Source organism: Bos indicus x Bos taurus, chromosome 1 (genome assembly GCF_003369695.1).
Source record: "Bos indicus x Bos taurus breed Angus x Brahman F1 hybrid chromosome 1, Bos_hybrid_MaternalHap_v2.0, whole genome shotgun sequence".
NCBI classification, from domain to species: domain Eukaryota; kingdom Metazoa; phylum Chordata; class Mammalia; order Artiodactyla; family Bovidae; genus Bos; species Bos indicus x Bos taurus.
In genome coordinates, this window is record NC_040076.1 from 151,485,792 (window position 1) to 151,504,910 (window position 19,119).

A 19,119-nucleotide genomic window follows, 5' to 3' on the forward strand; every position below is an offset into this window, starting at 1 on the left:
ACATAATGGTTTTTTTTTTTTTCCAATGCTGTATTAACCTATGGCACATTACACACTAAAGAAACAAAATTCCCTCGAGGTTTTAGGAAAGGATGGTGTTTAAAATAAGGAAAACTTACAAGTTGCTTCAGTAAGATGCTCGGAAGGCTGTGCAGTGTGATGCTCAGAGGTTGATTATACGCAAATCCTCTGCCAAATTCTAGCTCCTGGAGCTCCTCTAATTTATGGACGCCTTCCAGGCCAATAGTCAGGAGTCCAGAGAATCCTTCAAAAGACCAACAGGTGGGCGATTTCCTTGCATGTCTTTCAAATAGTCTGACTTGTTTTGGCCCCAGATCCCCAGATCCCCATCATCATCCCATCCTTCCTATATCCTCATCTGTCTTTTTCTCAAACTGCTTTTCCTCAAATCAAAGCCAGCTCACAGCGTGCCTTCCTAAAGAATTGGTCTGATATCCCAGCAGCTAAAAGGTAAACAGTTAGGACTCTAGAACTAGAAAGGTTCACTCTAGAAAGGTAAACAGTTAGGAACCAGAAAGGACTCTCAGAGCCCTCGTGTAGCCCCTGTTTTTTGTTTCTGTCAACTTAAAAAATATTCGCAACCTAAAAGTTATGTTTTATTCAGTGGGAATTTTTAGAACTTCAAGCCCAGGAGATAGCATCTCAAGTAACCCGGAGAGAACTACTCCAAGCAGGCAAGGGGGGAATCAGGGTTATTTAGAAGTTTTGCAACAAAGGGCAGGTAGTCCTGTTGCAGGGAAGAGCCAATTCTGACTCCACTTTTAGGTCTGTTTCTTTTTCTTTAACCTTTGCTTCCTGTTGCTTTTGTTCACCAAAAAGATACTCTTTATACCTAAGGGCCTGCCTCAGGGAACTCTGCCCCTCTGAGATTTGAAGGTTGCACATGGTACTTAGCTTCTTCTATCCATGCAAGCACTAACTGGTCATCTGGATTTTTCCACAAAACAGAAAACATGTGGAAAAGAACACATTTTAAATTTGACTAAAAAGTACTATAGAATTTCAGAACAAATAATAGCATTAGTATTTTAAACATCAAATTGATACACAGACCCACACACATGCCCATTAGCTTTTTGCTATTGTAAACAGGCTACTGTAAAATCTTATGGTTAAAAGTTGTATACATATTCTTAAGTATTCCTTAAAAAGAATTCCCAGAAATGGAATTGCAGATCGAGCAGATAGGCAGAATTTGCAGTCCTTTGTTATATACTCCCAATTCCTTTCCAGAGAAGCTGTAACATTTTACACTTCCAGTGGCAATCTATGCATTAAATTCAGTTGAAAGCAAGTTGTCACAGAAATATTCCATTTAAGGCAATACCTACTAAGATACCCATGACATTTTTCACATAACTAGAACAAATAATCCTAAATTTTATATGGAATGACAAAAGACCCTGATTTGTCAAAGCAATCTTGAGAAAAAAAGAACAAAGCTAAAAGTACTATGCTCCCTGATTTCAGACAATACTACCAAGTTGCAGTCATCGAAACAGATACATACTGGCACAGAAACAGACACATAGATCAGCAGAACAGAATAAAGACCCCAGAAATAATCCCACACGCTTACGGTCAATTAATCTATGGCAAGAGAAGAAAGAAAGAAAGAGAAGTTGCTCAGTCGTGTCCAACTCTTCCCTACCCCATGGACTGTAGCCTACCAGGCTTTTAATCCGTGGGATTTTCCAGGCAAGAGTACTAGAGTGGGTTCCCATTTCCTTCTCCAGGGGATCTTCCCAACCCAGGGATTGAACCCAGGTCTCCTGCATTGCAGACAGACGCTTTACCATCTGAGCCACCAGGGAAGCCTAGAGAGAGGCAGACTATCTAATGGAGAAAAGACAATTTCTTTAGTAAGAGGTACTGGTAAAACTGAACATGTAAAAGAACTAAATTTGAACATTTTCTCACACTATATACAAAAAACTCAAAATGGATAAAAGACCTAAATAGAGAATCAGAAACCATAAAATTCCTAAAAGAAAACATAAGTAGAACACTCTTTGACGTAAATTGTTGTGTTATTTTTTTGGGGTCTCTCTCCTAAGGCAAAGGAAACAAAAGCAAAAATAAATAGGAGCTAACATGCTTTTGAAGTGTGGTGTTGGAAAAGACTCTTGAGAGTCCCTTGGACTGCAAGGAGATCCAACCAGTCCATTCTGAAGGAGATCAGCCCTGGGTGTTCTTTGGAAGGAATGATGCTAAAGCTGAAACTCCAGTCCTTTGGCCACCTCATGCGAAGAGTTGACTCATTGGAAAAGACTCTGATGCTGGGAGGGATTGGGGGCAGGAGGAAAAGGGGACGACAGAGGATGAGATGGTTGGATGGCATCACCGACTCGATGGACGTGAGTTTGAGTGAACTCCCGGAGATGGTGATGGACAGGGAGGCCTGGCGTGCTGTGATTCATGGGGTCGCAAAGAGTCGGACACGACTGAGCGACTGAACTGAACTGAACTGAACAGCGAAAAAAGCCATCAACGAAATGAAAAAAACAGCCTACAGAATTGGGAGAAGATATTTGCAAATGTTAGGACCAATAAAGAGTTAATATCCAAAATTTATAAACAGCTCATACAATTCAATATCAGAAAAGCAAACAACCCAGTTAAGAAATGGACAGAAGACCTGCATAGACTATTTCCCAAAACATAAGATGACCAACAGGCACATGAAAAGATATTCACATCGCTAATCATCAGAGAAACACATATCAAAACCACAACGAGGTATGACCTCACACCTGTCAGAATTGCTAGTATCAGAAAGTCTACAAACAACAAATGTTGTGAGGATGTGGGGAAAAGGGAATCCTCCTACACTGTTGGTGGGAATGAAAGTTGTTACAGCCACTGTGGAAAACAGTGTGGAGTTTCCTCAGAAAAACTTAAATAGAACTACCATATGATCTAGCAATTCTACATTTTGGTATATATCAAGAGAAAACAAAGACACTAATTCAAAGAGATAAATTCAACCCAATGTTCATGCTACTACTCACAATAGCCAAGATATGGAAGCAACCTACATATTCATGGATAGATAAATGGACAAATAAGATGTGGTTATACACAGCTGATGCTGGGAGGGATTGGGGTCAGGGGGAGAAGGGGATGACAGAGGATGAGATGGCTGGATGGCATCACTGACTCGATGGACGTGAGTCTGAGTGAACTCCAGGAGTTGGTGATGGACAGGGAGGCCTGGTGTGCTGCGATTAATGGGGTCACAAAGAGTCGGACACGACTGAGAGACTGAACTGAACTGATACACAGCTGACTCTTGAGTAACATGGGTTTGAACTGCATGGGTCCACCTACAATGCAAATTTTTTCAATACTTAAGTACTATAATACTACAATAATGTATAGCTATACATGTACTATAATAACGTATGGCTAGTTGAATCTGTGGATTCAACGGTGGATTAAATTGTGGATACAGCAGGCCAACCATAAAGTTATATATGGATTTTCAACTGCAGGGACATTTGGCACCCCTAACCTTCAGGTTGTTCAAGGGTGAACTCTATATATAAGGGTATATTACTCAGCCATAAAGAGTGAAATCTTGCCATTTGCAACAACATGGATGGACCTAGAGAGTATTGTACTTGGTGAAGTAAGTCAGACAGAAGACAAATACTTTATGTTATCAACTTATATGTAGAGCATAAAAAATAAAACATACAAGTGAATATAACAAAATAGAAACAGACTCATAGATACAGAGAACAAACTCGTTGTTACCAGTGGGGAGTGGAGTGCAGCAAGACAGGGGTAGCGGATTAAGAAATACAAACTCCCATGTATAAAATAAATAGGCTACAAGAATATATTGTACCGCACAGGGAATAAAGCCAATATTTTACAATAACTCTAAATGGATTGCAATCTACAAAAATATCGAATCACTGTGTTTGGCACCTGAAATAAATACGATAATGTAAACCAACTATATCTAGAGTATACGGATACATGTGTACTTTGGCCACCTGATGCAAAGAACCTATTCATTTGAAAAGACCCTGATGCTGGGAAAGATTGAAGGCAGGAGAAGGGGATGACAGAAGGTGAGATGGTTGGATGGCATCACCGACTCGATGGATTTGAGTCTGAGTAAACTCTGGGAGTTGGTGATGGACAGGGAGGCCTGGCGTGCTGTAGTCCATGGGGTGCAAAGAGTTGGACACGACCGAGCTACTGAACTGACTGACATGTACATGTATATTGTGCAGCAGCCCCTGGAGATGACTAAAGAGAAAGAGTCAGGGAGACAGCGGTAGGAAAGGCAGGAGAAGAAGTAAGGCCCAGGATGATTTTAGTTTAGGAAGAAAAGAGACATATGGCTCCCAGAGAGCCTAGAAGAACAGAGACCACCCACTCCACAAGAAGCAGGAGCTGCCCCTGTGACCCTCCAAAGCAGACGCCAGGCTGGTAATTGGTCGGTCCTGTCTCACTCAGAGCGACTCTTAGTAAGTACTGAGGATGTGGAGTCCAGGGTCTCTCAGCCCTGAATAGCCCCCAGTTCATATGAAGAGGGAGACTGCATGTCAGCTTCAAGGGCACTGAGGTCCCACGACCTGGGGTCAGCATCTGGAAATCTGCAAGACTGTGTCAGCCCTGTTGGGGGAACAAGGCCCCACAGGGCAACGTCCTGCACTTACCTTTGCTGCGGAGAAGCTCAGATACTTCCTTCAGTTTCTCTAAATCATCATCCAGTCCATCTGTAAACACTAGCAGGACCTGTTGTTTACAAGAGAGGAGGGAGTTGCAGAAGCAGGGAGAGAGAGAGGAGGAGGGGAGGGAATTGGGGAAAGGCAATAGAAAAGACAGATACTATGAACTGCATGTTTCTTCATTGGGTCTTCTGGTATACCCAGCCTTTCACCATGTTCCCTTTGGTTTTACCCATTCATCTATTTGTGACTTTATTACACATTCACTTATACTGCAATGTCCTCCCCTACATGCTCTCCAGCCCCCAGAAAAGAAGAATTTGAACCAGCTTAATGTATTGACTTAAAAATATATTCCAAAAACTTTTACAATATTCATCTTCATCAATGCAAAACTCCCCAAATTTTAACGCATTTTCTACAAATAAAACGTGCTACTTCTATCCATAGAAAATTAACTTAAAAAGTGAATTCCATTTTTCAAGAAATAAACCCACTGGATACAGGATACAGGATTGAAAGAAAAATTCAATGTAACTTTCAAAGTTAGTGGATGTAATTTGCTAGTACATGTTATATGAGACCTTTTTGCTTCTGTGACTCGTGTAGGTGCACAGTTCTGGGGACCCAGGAAGGGAAGTTTAACTGCTAGGAAGCTTTTAACTGTCACTAAAGGTGGTTCAAGGGGATGGTTAGAAAAATAATGAGCCTTACTGTACATGAGAATGAGTGACCATGGGAACTAGTATCTTTCAAGACGTCTGGAATAAATTTGTGCCATGAAGGAATCTGGAATCACTAGCTGTGGACAACCTGAGGGCAGGGACTTTATCTTTGTATTCCTATCGGCATTCAGCAGAGCCTCCAGGGTTTGGTAAATATTAGCTGATTGAATGAAAAACATCTCTTTTTGGTCTTTACTGAGTAAGAGAACAGAGCTCCTCTGGATAAGCTCTCCAGTGAAGAACGATTTAGTTGGCCTCGGTCACAAAAGTGTTATCCCTCCAACCCTGCCTAATGGCTCCAAAGCAGATTTTCTTAGCATTTTTTACCTTCACATTGGCAGAAGACATACGGATAGCACTCTCTCCCAGGGACTGCAAAAAATGTACATCCATATGGTTGCTCCTGGCAACCTGGTGAATCAAGAACTTCTGAATGGTCTCATCACTGTACTTTTCAAATCCTGAGTCAAAGGTGAGCTGGCCCTTTGAGCTGGGAACCAGGTAGCGGAGCATCACGTTGGTCTGGCCTGTAACGTCACAGCTAATATTGGGAAGCACAGCCAGCTCCTGCATCAGCTCTTGCAATAATCCTCGAAGCCTCTGCTGAACTTGCCTCGTGGGAGTGGAGAGATCAATTCCTACAGACAAATCTACACTGCATCCTTTGAAGGTAGAGGAGAAGGAAATCCAATTAGTCACCTATGACTGCACAACCCACCCCAGAAGATTATCAACCAATCTGGTCCTGCAAGGAGAATCTCCAACCAACCCATAGAATTATAAGTGAAATAATGGTGTGATGAAAGAAATGTGGTGTGAGATATAGGGAAATCTTTCTGGCTTACACGTGAGTTAACTTGAATTTTATCCAACTAAAATAGCCTGTTTGTAGCCAACAAACAGACATTGTACATCAGCTTCAATAATTAGAGAAAAGGAACCAAAAGTAAAGAACATCCATGTGAAAAATAAAGATTAAATGCCTCTCTTCCTGGAATGCCAAAGCTTATTCTCCTTTGATGATAAGACACCCTTCCCAAGTGCCAAGGCCATGCTGATTTGCTGTGTACTTGCTGGACTGTTCCTTTTTTTCTGAAACTTAGAAGAAATATAACCCTGACTTGTTTAATGTTCTTTGTTCTGACAGAATATAAAACTATACTGAAAACTATTTCTCTGGAGAAGTTTCTCAGAGTAATCTAGGAAGTGGGCTTCCAGGTTAGTCCTCAGTTTGGCTCAAAGGAAAAACAAGAAAACAAAACAGAAAAGATTTCTATTCTTATTATTGATTATTTTCATTGACAAATTTTTGTTGTTTACTTTGGGGGATGGCTTGTTACCCAGCAAAAACTAACTGATACATACATACTGTTTCATATAAGACCTGTTTCAAAAGAACCTCTGCACATCCTATTCCTTCCACCTGAGGTATCCTTCCCCATTCCCATCATTCTAATCTGGTTAATTCATACATATCCTTCAAGTTGAAGTTCAAAAGCCCCCTCCCTAAAGCATCTGTGATTCATGACCCCAGGCCCTCGAGTTGAGCTATTAAATGCCCCTGTATATCCACTATTAGTTTACAAGACCTTCTCTCTCTCTGAACAAACATTCCCTCATGGTAGAGACTATGTCTTCTTACTTTCCCAGTGTGTAACACAGAGGCTTATTAAATGTTCCCCAAATGAATGAAGACAAAATATAAAACAGCCTTGAGTCTCTTTCAGCACAAGCTGTACTATTCCCTTCTGCCCTGGAAGTTTCATTCATCACCCATGCAGATACCTTGTTTCAGAGAAGCATATTAGAAAAGATCAAGACTGATTATCACTCTCAATTTTATGTTTGTCCTACCTGAAAATATTTAAGCCCTCCTAGAAGGGTGTAGCTAGAATTGGAAGGCCCACTGATCTTTCAGGCTACACCTCAGTTGAGTTCAGTCACTCAGTCACGTCTGACTCTTTGCGAACCCATGGACTGCAGCATGCCAGGCCTCCCTGTCCATCACCAACTCCCAGAGTTTACTCAAACTCATGTCCACTGAGTCAGTGATCCCATCCAACCATCTCATCTTCTTTCGTCCCATTTTCCTCCTGCCCTCAATCTTTCCCAAGATCAGGGTCTTTTCAAATGAGTCAGTTCTTCACATCAGGTAGCCAAAGTATTGGAGTTTCAGCTTTAGAGCAGTCCTTCCAATGAATATTCAGGAACGATTTCTTTTAGGATGGACTGGTTGGATCTCCTTGCAGTCCAAGGGGCTCTAAAGAGTCTTCTCCAACACCACAGTTCAAAAGCATTAGCTCTTTGGCACTCAGCTTTCTTTATAGTCCAACTCTCACATCCTACATGACTACTGGAAAAACCACAGCTTTGGCTACACCTACCCATTCATAATAAGACCATCTACAAAATTTCACTAAGGAGGAAAAGTTAATGGTTACAAACGCATTTGGATTAGAATTTGGGTACAAACTTAAAAATGTAACTTCTCAACCACAAAAGGACTGCTACTTATTAACTATTTCTTGACAACAAGCATGACATTGGATTGTCAAAGCCAGACAGGACATGAAGACATTCTCTCTTTAGATCAGCATGAACTGCAGTATTTGGCCCAGAATCAGAAAACAAAACTGCAAATTAGGGGAGAAGGAAGTTCCAAGGGAAATAAATAAACATTGGACCCTTCACCGGTTAACATAGACATCAACAGTGGCTTAAGTTTCTCAGGGACCTGGGACCCAGGGCTGACTCATGAGTTTCAATCCCCTAAATGCCACATTCTGTGCGAGCTGTCCAGATGTCTTTCTGGAATTGAAAAGACAGAATGTGCCTTACTCCCATCCTTCCATATAAAACATCTTGGCTTTGTTTTGATTTTTAAGTCTCTAATTGAAGTTTGCCATAAAGAGTTTTCACAGATGTAAATCCCATTTCTATATCAGATCTGAATTCAGAAAAAAAAAAAAAGAATTTCTGAGTATGGTATATTATTCTGACATTTCTAATTTACATTTTCCCCAGAAGCATTTTCAGTGGGCTTTACCCTGTGACGCAGGGAGCACTTTCTTTCCCTGTTAACAAAGAGGGTTGACTCTCACCAGAGAACCTCTAAAGTTTGTCTGATTCAGCTTTATAATTCTAGAATCAGTTAGGTTTAGCCATTATTAAAGTACCAGCTAACACAGAACTGGAGATAACTACAAATCCTAATTTATTAAATGGCTCAAAATGACCTGAGAAGACAAGCTGGAATCCTGTACCTCTGCTCTTCTCCAGGATAATCACAGACAATAAAAATGAAACAGAACAAACAACAGCAAAAATAAATAGGACTTTGGTTCCTGAAGAACTGGACTGTTTAAGGACATTCCATAATCCATGCTCATTTTAAAAAGATAATTCTATACATGTACTCTTTTCAATTGATTTCTTTTCAACATTTACTTATTTGGCAAGGCCAGGTCTCAGTTGTGGCTTGAGAACTCTTAGCTGTGGGATATGGGATCTACTTCCTGACCAGGGATCAAACCCTGGATCCCCTACACTGGGAGTATGGAGTCTTAACCACAGACCACCAGGGAAGTCCCTCAGTTTATTTCTGAATTTACCAAAGGCACTGCAAAGTAGTGGTATTCTTGAGATTTGTTGTTGATCAGTTGCTAAGTCACATCAGACTCTGCAACTCCATGGACTATTAGCATGCCACTTTGATCAGTTGCTAAGTCACATCAGACTCTGCAACTCCATGGACTATTAGCATGCCACTTTGATCAGTTGCTAAGTCACATCAGACTCTGCAACTCCATGGACTATTAGCATGCCACTTTGATCAGTTGCTAAGTTATGTCAGACTCTGCAACTCCATGGACTATTAGCATGCCACTTTGATCAGTTGCTAAGTTATGTCAGACTCTGCAATTCCATGGACTGTAGCATGCCACAGAGAAGGCAATGGCAACCCACTCCAGTGTTCTTGCCTGGAGAATCCCAGGGATGGGGGAGCCTGGTGGGCTGCCATCTATGGGGTCGTGCAGAGTCAGACACGGCTGAAGAGACTTAGCAGCAGCAGCAGCAACAGCAGCATAGAATGCCAGACTCCCCTGTCCTTTACTGTCTCCCAGAGTTTGCTGACTCATGTCCATTGAGTCAGTGATGTTATCTAACCATCTCATCCTCTGTCATCCCCTTCTCCTTGGCCTTCCATCTTTCCCAGCATCAGGGTCTTTTCTAATGAGTCAGCTGTTCACATCAGATGGCCAAAGTACTGGAGCTTCAGCTTCAGCATCAGTCCTTCCAATGAATATTCAGGGTTGATTTCCTTTAGGATTCTTGAGATAGTAGAATCAAAAATACTCATTTAATACTCTAAAAAATTGGCTCTGGCTTTGACACCAAACTGCTGGGAAGTTCAAACTCTGACACCATTATTTCCCATCTGTGCTTCATAACCTCTCTCTTATTTTTCTCACCTGGAAATTGAGTATCATAAAGAGAGGGCAACAGGTAAGAAGGCTAGGGCTCCCCAACTGGAGGAAATAATCTGTAAGTGGCAGACTTTTTTTTTCTCTTTCTCTATACAAAATTAAAAGGAGGTTTCTTTTAAATTCTATGTTGTCATAGAATGGTTCTGCCTGAACTTAACTTTCCTCAGACCTTGAGCCAACCAAAGTGTTTTTCTTATGGAAATGTTTTTCTTAAGCTATGTTAATGAATTATGTATTTGCCTTGGAATCTGCCTTTCTTCAAATCTGTTCCACCTAAGACTCAAACCTTGAACCAATAACGGCTCAACAGACCAGTACCTCTTACTCATGGGAATGTTCTCTTAAGCGATGTTAATGAAACTATGCATTTGCTTGGAAATCTGCCTTTCTTTAAGATTCATGTCAATTGTTTTACAACTGGGGATGACGCACCTTCTGCCAATACTATCTCAAAATGCATATTGTGGGAGAGGCGCCTGATGCAATTCTCTCAGTTTTGAGGTGCTTCTTTATCTGATTAGCAACTTGCTAACAGATATATAACTCCTCGCTAAAAACTAGCAAGGGGGCACTCGTACTGCCCTCTTCTGATGTCTATGTCAGGAGCTTCCTCTATCCTTTTTATACTTTAAAAAAATTTTATCACACAAATGATTCGAGTGATCAAGCCTTATCTTTCAGATCAAAATCCTCTCCTCCGGAGGTCATGAATCCTGATGTAGCTCACAGCACACAGTCACAACCTTTCAATAATAGCATCTGCCTCACATGGGGTTGATGTAGGGTTATTGGGCTTTATGCATCCATTATATATTCTTCCATATGATCCTACACTATATACTGTATTGTACCATACTGTACTTTACTTTGGGCTTCCCAAGTGTCACTAGTGATAAAGAACCCACGTGCCAATGCAGGAGACATAAGAGACACAAATTCGACCCCTGGGTTGGGAAGATACCCTGGAGGAGAGTATGGCAACCCACGCCAGTATTCTTGTTTGCAGAATCCCTTGCTCAGAGGAGCCTGCTGGGCTACAGTCCACGGGGTCTCAAAGAGTCAGACACAACTGAAGCGACTCAGCATGCACACACACACTGTACCATATAACCCCCTACTCAAAGCGTGATTAGAAGACCAGCAGGATCAGCATCACGTGGGAGCTTGTTACAAATGCAGAATCCCACCCCAACCTACTGAATCAGAAACTGCATTTTAACAAGCTCTCCGGGTTATTCAAATGCATGCTAAAGTTTGAGAGGTCCTGTTGTACTCTGTTATACCATACCAAAAGGCAATATAGAACAGCATTTAGTATACAGACTCTAGAACCAGACTGCCTTAAGTTCACATCTCATTTCTGCTATTCACTTAGACTAAACAACCTGATTTTGCTGTGCCTTGGTTTTCTCACTTGTAAAATATTGATAATGTATATTAATTAATTATTAACAGGGTTATGTGGAGATGTAATGTTTTAACCTATGGAAGTCCACAGACCAGGCCCTGTACAAAAACACCATCCACGATGGAATGCTACTCAAAAAGAATGAAATAATGCTATTTGCAGCCATGTGGATGGATCTAGCAATTATCATACCAAGTGAAGTAAGTCAGACAGGAAAAGACAAATTCCATCTGATATCACTCTTATGTGAAATCTAAACTATGACACAAAATGAACTTATCTATAAACCAGAACCAGACTCATGGACATAAAGGACAGACTTCTGGTTGCCCACTGGAGAGGATTGGGCAAGGGGTGGATTGGGAGTCGGGGCCTTGCAGATATAAACCAGTATACAGAGAATAGATAAACAAGGTCCTATTATAGCATAGGGAACTAATTCAATATCCTGTGGCAAACCATAAGTGGAAAAGAATATGAAGATATATATATACATATATGTATAACTAAATCACTTTTCTGTGCAGCAGAAATTAACACAACATTGTAAATCAATACTCAATAAAATAAATTAGGGGAAAAAAAAGATTCCCCAGGACAAGGCTATAAGTATTAGTTTTATTAAGATAGCCAACCGGGTCCCTGACGCCTACCGAGGGCTTGTGGATCAATTAACAAGCCCTCTGTCACTCACCTTGCGGAATGCAAACCTGGTAAAGAATTTCCTTCTCCAGATTTTGCAGGGACTCAAATTTTTCTTCATAGTACACTTTGCTCTGGTCGTTGGTGATCTCCAAAAGCTGAGAGAATTCGACTTCACCCACCCCAATGGCAAAAATAATTATGTTTCTGTCCCTCAGGGCCTTGGCTGGTAAAGCTACGTTGTCCCGGGAGACCCCATCAGTGACCACAATCAAATACTGATGGACACTGGGCCTCCCTCCTCTTGAACTCCCAAAAAAAGGCAGAATAAAGTTCAGAGCTTTCCCAGTGTATGTGCCACCGTTGATTTGCTTAACGTCTGAGATGGCTCTGTGAACGTCCACCTTTGAGGAGTACCGGTTGAGCCTGAATTCTTCCTGGGGGTCTGAGCCGAATTGCAGAAGGCCAATCTGAATCTCATCAGCACCAATATTAGACTGGTTGACCATTCGCTTCATGAATTCCTTCATCTTTTCAAAGTCTTTTGGAGAGATGGATTCTGAACCATCCATCAGGAAGATAATGTCAGCTTTCCTATTCTTACAGGCTGGAGGGGAAAAGGAGAAGGACAGAACATTTACTCAGAGTCTGAAACAATTAATTATAAGTCCCCAGGGAGAGTCTGGGGTGACACATATACAACGTGAAAATATTTGTAAAGGGGGTGGAAGTGGAAGTCAAGGAAATAAATTTCTGTGACCCACCATAAATCAGTCTCAAAATAAGACACGGCCATATGATAGAGATCTATCATATGAACCAGCTTGGTTTATTCTAGCTCATCCAATACTTTTAGACCTATGAATCCACAGTTCCAGAATGAAACCTATTCAAATAGATTACACATATATACTCGAAGAGAGAGACTGAGATTGAAGAAAAAAATTCTTACTCTCTAAGGAACAGATGTCTTGTACCACTTCTTGTTGGATGGTCTTCAAGGACTCAAAATCATGCACGAAAAACATTCTGTCTTCAGCAATCTCTTGAAGCTCAGCAATATTAGCATCTCTGACTCCAACTGCATAAATGGTGACTCCACGGCCCCTCAGCGCCTCTGCAGCATCAGCCACTGGGTCCATAGATTGGCCGTCAGTGACAACGATGAGATACCAAGGCACGTTGCTTCGAGCAGAGTCTGCAAAGACCTGGATCATGCTGCCCAGGGCCTCACCCGTCTTGGTGCCCCCTCCCTTCTGCTGGATGCTGTCAACGGCTACCTCCAGCCCCGCCACACTGGAGTGCTGGCTGAGGGTAAACTGGGGACTAACTTCGTCCGAGTACTGAATGACTCCAAACTGGACTCTGTCGGGTCCAACGTGGAACATCCTTATCACCTCATTCATGAACACCTTCATCGCGAGAAAGTCGTCTTGGTGGGTACTGCCAGACCCGTCAATAAGGAAGTAAATGTCTGCCTTCTCGATGTGCACACAGCCTAGGCAAGAAGAAGCAGCAGCAAGCCGTCAGAATGGCGTGGGAGAGGGCGTGGGACAAGGCTACAGGTCCCGATCCCCTGGCACTCCCTCATTACTGCCTGAGACTCTGCCTGTGTGTGTTCCTTGGCCAGAAGCATGATCAGCCCATACCCTGGGCAGGCAAGGGAGTGAGTGAGAGTGGCCAGCAGCCCGTGATTGGAAGTGGGTAATGGATAAATATTCCAGCTCCCTCGCCCTGTGGGTGGGACCACTCAGAGGACAGCTCAGCAGTCTCCCTGAGTCTCTGGCAGAACCAAGCCCCAGGTGCCTCCATGCCTCCAGCAATAGCCTGCTCACTAACTCAGCCCATTGCTGGCGGGCTCTCCTTCCTCTCTCCATCCCCACTCCCCTAACAGTGTCACCAGAGCTCCACTCCCAGATAAATCACGTGCATCCATAGCTCATATCCTCATCTCAGAGTCTGCTTATGAAGGCATGAGATAAACATTGCTTGACATTTCTCAAATGGGGAAATTGAGAACAAGCTAAAAGTAAAATATCAGCATATACATGGCAGGAAAGCTATGACAAAACTAGACAGTGTGTTAAAAAGCAAAGACACCACTTTGCTGACAAAGATCCGTATAGTCAAGGTGATGGTCTTTCCAGTAGTCATGTACAGATGTGAGAGCTGGACCATAATGAAGGCAGAGCACCAAAGAACTGATGCTTTCAAACTGTGGTGCTAGAGAACTCTTGAGAGTCCCTTGAACAGAAAGGAGATCAAACCAGTCAATCCTAAAGGAAATCAACCCTGAATATTCACTGGAAGGACCGAAGCTGAAGGTACAATACTTTGGCCACCTGATGCAAAGAGCTGACTCATTGGAAAAGACCCTGATACTAGGAAACATTAAAGGCGGAGGGAGAAGAGGGTGACAAAGGATGATATGGTTGGATGACATCACGGATTCAATGGACATGAACTTGGGCAAACTCCAAGAGATGGTGAGGGATGGGAAGCCTGGCATGCTGCAGTCCATGGGATCACAAAAAGTTGGACACAATATGGTGAATGAACAACAATTTGAAGCTATGGGTTGTCTCAGCATCCAATATTCCTGCTTCTTATGTGAGTTAAACTTTTTAAATACATAGGCAAGAGAGTGCATTTTAGGAAATTTAATTAATTAAAATTAATATAAAACTTTGTGTTTTTTTGAAGTATAGTTGATTTACAATGTTGTGTTAGTTTCTACTGTACTGCAAAAAACCTCAAATAGCCAAAGTAATCTTGAGAAAGAAGAATGGAACTTGAGGAATCAACCTGCCTGACTTCAGACTACACTACTAAGCTACAGTCATCAAGACAGTATGGTACTGGCACAAACACAAGAATATAGATAAACAGAACAAAATAGAAAGCCCAGAGATAAATCCATGCACCTATGGACACCTTATCTTTGAGAAAGCAGGCAAAAATATACAATGGAGAAAGACAATCTCTTTAACAAGTGGTGCTGGGAAAACTGGTCAGCCACCTGTAAAAGAAAGCAACTAGAACATTTTCTAACACTATACACAAAAATAAACTTAAAATGAATTAAAGATCTAAATGTAAGACCAGAAGCTAAAAAACTCTTAGAGGAAAATATAGGCTGAACATTCTCTGACATAAATCACAACAAGATCCTCTATGACCCACTTCCCAGAGTAATGGAAATGAAAACAAAAATAAACAAATGGGACCTAATTAAACTTAAAAGCTTTTGCACAATGAAGGAAACTATAAGCAAGGTAAAAAGGCAGCCTTCAAAATGGGGGAAAAAATAGCAAATGAAGCAATTGACAAAGAATGAATCTCCAAAATATAAAAGCAGCTCATGCAGCTCAATACCAGAAAAACAAACAACCCAATCAAAGAGTGGGCAAAGGAACTAAACAGACATTTCTCCAAAGAAGACATACAGATGGCTAATAAACACATGAAAAGATGTTCAACATCACTCATTATTCAGTTCAGTTCAGTTCAGTCGCTCAGTCGTGTCCGACTCTTTGCGACCCCATGAATCACAGCACACCAGGCCTCCTTGTCCATCACCAACTCCCAGAGTTCACTCACACTCACGTCCGTCGAGTCAGTGATGCCATCCAGCCATCTCATCCTCTGTCGTCCCCTTCTCCTCCTGCCCCCAGTCCCTCCCAGCATCAGAGTCATTTCCAATGAGTCAACTCTTTGCATGAGGTGGCCAAAGGACTGGAGTTTCAGCTTTAGCATCATTCCTTCCAAAGAACACCCAGGCCTGATCTCCTTTAGAATGGACTGGTTGGAGCTCCTTGCAGTCCAAGGCACTCTCAAGAGTCTTCTCCAACACCACAGTTCAAAAGCATCAATTCTCCGGCGCTCAGCCTTCTTCACAGTCCAACTCTCACATCCATACATGTTGCACTCTTTTTCATGGCTAATAGCACCGCATAGCACCGCATCTTCTTTACGCCATCTATCTGTCGATGGTCATTTAGGCTCCTTCCGTGTCTTGGCTGTTGTAAACAGTGCTGCTCTGAACTTAGAGGTGCGTGTATCTTGAATCCCCTTTTATCGTTTCTGTACACAGCCCTGTGGAGGACTTCTCTTCAGCTACTGGAGTTGTTTAGCCCAAAGTATGTGAAGGCTTACCTCCTTGCCTTGGGTCAAGACAACCCTGATGGATTAAGCACTGTTATAAGCACTTTATTTGCAGAATTTTCTTTAATGCTTTCAACTACCAACTAAAGCAGGTACTATCATTTTAAGGAAAAATTTTTTTAATTCAGAGAAATAAAGTAACTTGATTAAGATGGCCCAGAAAGTAGAGACCTGGGATTTAAAACCAGATCTTTCTTTTCCCTCAATTCACCCTCTTAACCAGCACATAACACACTGGCAGCAAATTAAGCAACCTTCCTGGATCCGCTGGCCCTCTCCCCTCCTCTGCCTCCATCCAGGCAATACGGGTAAGTTAATCTAGGAATAATATCATTCTAGGAACAAACTTTTGTCTTCAAAAACAAACTTACAGTTGTCTATATATAGAACCATCATAAGGTTCACAAGATATAAAAAAAGTTGAAAGGTCTTTAGTCAATGATTGGAAAAGAGCATAAAGTGTAGATGGTTTTGTGAAATTCTACTATTAAAATTAAACATGCAAAATACCCAGATAAAATTTGATTTTTAAAGAATACATGTACCCCAGTGTTCACTGCAGCACTATTTACAATACCCAAGACAAAGAAGCAACCTAAATGTCTATCAACAGACGAATGGATAAAGCAGATGCATAATGGGCTTCCCAGGTGGCGTTAGTGGTAGAGAATCTGCCTGCAGATGCAGGATAAATATTACTCAGTCAAAAAAAAGAATGGAATAATGTCATTTGCAGCAAAATGGATAGACCTACAGATTACCATACTAAGGGAAATAAATCAGAGAGAGAAAGACAAATATCATATGATATCACTTTGTGGAATCTTTAAAAAAAATTATACAAATGAACTCATATACAAAACAGAAACAGACTCATAGACTTAGAGAACAAATTTATGGTTACCAAAGAAGGGGAAGGGGGAGGGATAAATTAGGAGTTTGGGATTCGCAGATTATGTGTATGTATATATATCTGAAACCCTTTGCTATATACCAGAAGCTAACACCAAAAAAATCAAATATACTTCAATAAAAATCAACTGATTAATTCAACATGCACACATATTGGAAGGGATAAGAGGGAGGGATGAACACGACATAAAACTTTGGAGTTTCCTGACTTCTAGATCAGAAATAAAGGGGGGAAGCCTTTGCACCTGGAGAAGTGTGGCCCACAGGTGCCGCCGCGCTTGCCAAAGTGTCGCAGATGTCCTGGCGCAGCTTCGGGGCGAGCCGGCGCAGGCCTGCACAGTCGGGGACACGGGTGACAAACGTCCCGCGGGCCGGCTGGCGATCTCCCGGAGCTCGGCGGGACGCGCGGCCCGACGCCCCCCGCGTGGAGCCGGACGCCGCGCTCCTCAAGGCGCCGGCGGGCCCCCGGCACGCGGTCCCCCGCCGGCCGCGGATGACCACCTCGCCCCACCCCCATCCCCCGGCTCGCGCGGCTCCCGGCCGCTCCCTGTAAGTGGTGCTCTAGCAGGAACCGCAGGGCCTGATCAATTGCGGGCCCCAGGAGTGAAGGGGAGCTTCTGGATGTGTCTCAGCACCTAGTCTTTGCGGGCATAGGGGGACAGCAGGAACTCGGACTGAGGCCTGTAGCCGTACCAGGCCAGCCCCACGTGGACCACCTCCCTGCTAACACCGAAGCTGTGGACCATGGTGTTCAAGAAGCTCCGCACGCTGTGCATGTTCTTGGGGTGGACGCTGGGGTCCACCAGAAACACGAGGTCCCCTTCAGAGGCTTCCCCGCACGCTGCAGAAGAGAGGCCTCTCACGATAAGATACCGTGAAACGGAAGGCTGCTGTGAATGGCTGGGAATACATCTCCCCCGCCTCCCTCTTCCTTGCCTTTACACCAAACAGCTCTGTGTTACCAGCTGATGTGCACCTGGCCCAACGCACCGTCATCTTCCTTGGCTTCAGGACCACTGGCTACCTTTGTTCCCCTGCCACCCTCTGTTTAATTCCAGCAGACGTTTGACCCTTCCATTAGACCCCTGACCACGGCCCTTCATTGAACCCTTGTGAAGTGAAAGTCGCTCAGTCCTGTCCGAATCTTTGCAACCCCATGGACTATACAGTCCATGGAATTCTCCAGGCCAGAATACTGGAGTGGGTAGCCTTTCCCTCCTCCAGGGGATCTTCCCAACCCAGGGATCGAACCCAGGTCTCCCCCATTGAGGGCAGATTCTTTACCAGCTGAGCCACTAGGGAACCCCTAAAGCTCATAAAGGAAACCAGCTTTCTAGGAGTACAGGGTGCTGCTGGAATCCCCCACCTACATCCCCTTTGCCAGCTGGCACACTGGTTTCCCAGCTGCTTCAAGGGCTTCTATCACCTGCTCCCAGCTGAGACTTTGTGCAGAGACCTGCCCCTGGCTGAAGGCAGCAACCGTATCTGGAGACGCCTGGGAAGCTATATCGGGCCACCCCCACCAAGTGGCCAATGTTTGATCATGTGGGGATACAAGTGTCTGGGCTCCTGGCCTTAACTGAAACCATTCATGGTGCCATTTATGCCCTGGCAGTGCCCTGCTGAGGCCACGGTCTGACTTTATGGGGGGCTGTCTCCTTGCTTGGCTGCTTCTCCCCGATTATCTATCTCACTCCTCTTACTCCTTTACAGGTTGGTCTTAAAGAGCCCTGCCTCAAAAGAACACGTTTGCCCAATCCCTCTCCCCAGCTCTGCTTCTAGAGAAGCTGCCCTGAGCCGTCAGCTTTTCACCTTTGACTTCTGACACTTTCTGGTGGTTTCGTCCCTAAGTCGTGTCCGATACTTGTGACCCCATAAACTGAAAGGCCTACCAGGCTCCTCTGTCCGTGGGATTCTCCAGGCAAGAATCCTGCAGTGGGTTTCCATGCCCTTCTCCAGACACTCTCTGGGCACCACTTAAACTGAACCCATTTGACACGTGGCGTTATCACAGGTATGACTCACATTTGCCCTTTGGCTCCCTAAACTCAGAGCTGCCTCCTGCAGCTGCT

General features: G+C 43.2%; 1 protein-coding gene across 2 annotated transcripts in view; it reads right to left on the reverse strand.

Annotated features, from left to right (window-relative positions):
- LOC113896956 (collagen alpha-4(VI) chain-like) overlaps positions 1-19,119 on the reverse strand; it is a 140,225-nt gene that overhangs the window by 100,403 nt on the left and 20,703 nt on the right. For both annotated transcript variants that reach the window (XM_027549124.1, XM_027549118.1), the window contains exons 3-7: positions 12,924-13,469; positions 12,024-12,578; positions 5,762-6,096; positions 4,698-4,776; positions 120-265 (exon numbers count right to left, since the gene is read on the reverse strand). In XM_027549124.1, coding sequence (XP_027404925.1) covers positions 120-265; positions 4,698-4,776; positions 5,762-6,096; positions 12,024-12,578; positions 12,924-13,469 — 1,661 coding nt within the window. The remainder of the gene's footprint in view (positions 1-119; positions 266-4,697; positions 4,777-5,761; positions 6,097-12,023; positions 12,579-12,923; positions 13,470-19,119) is intronic.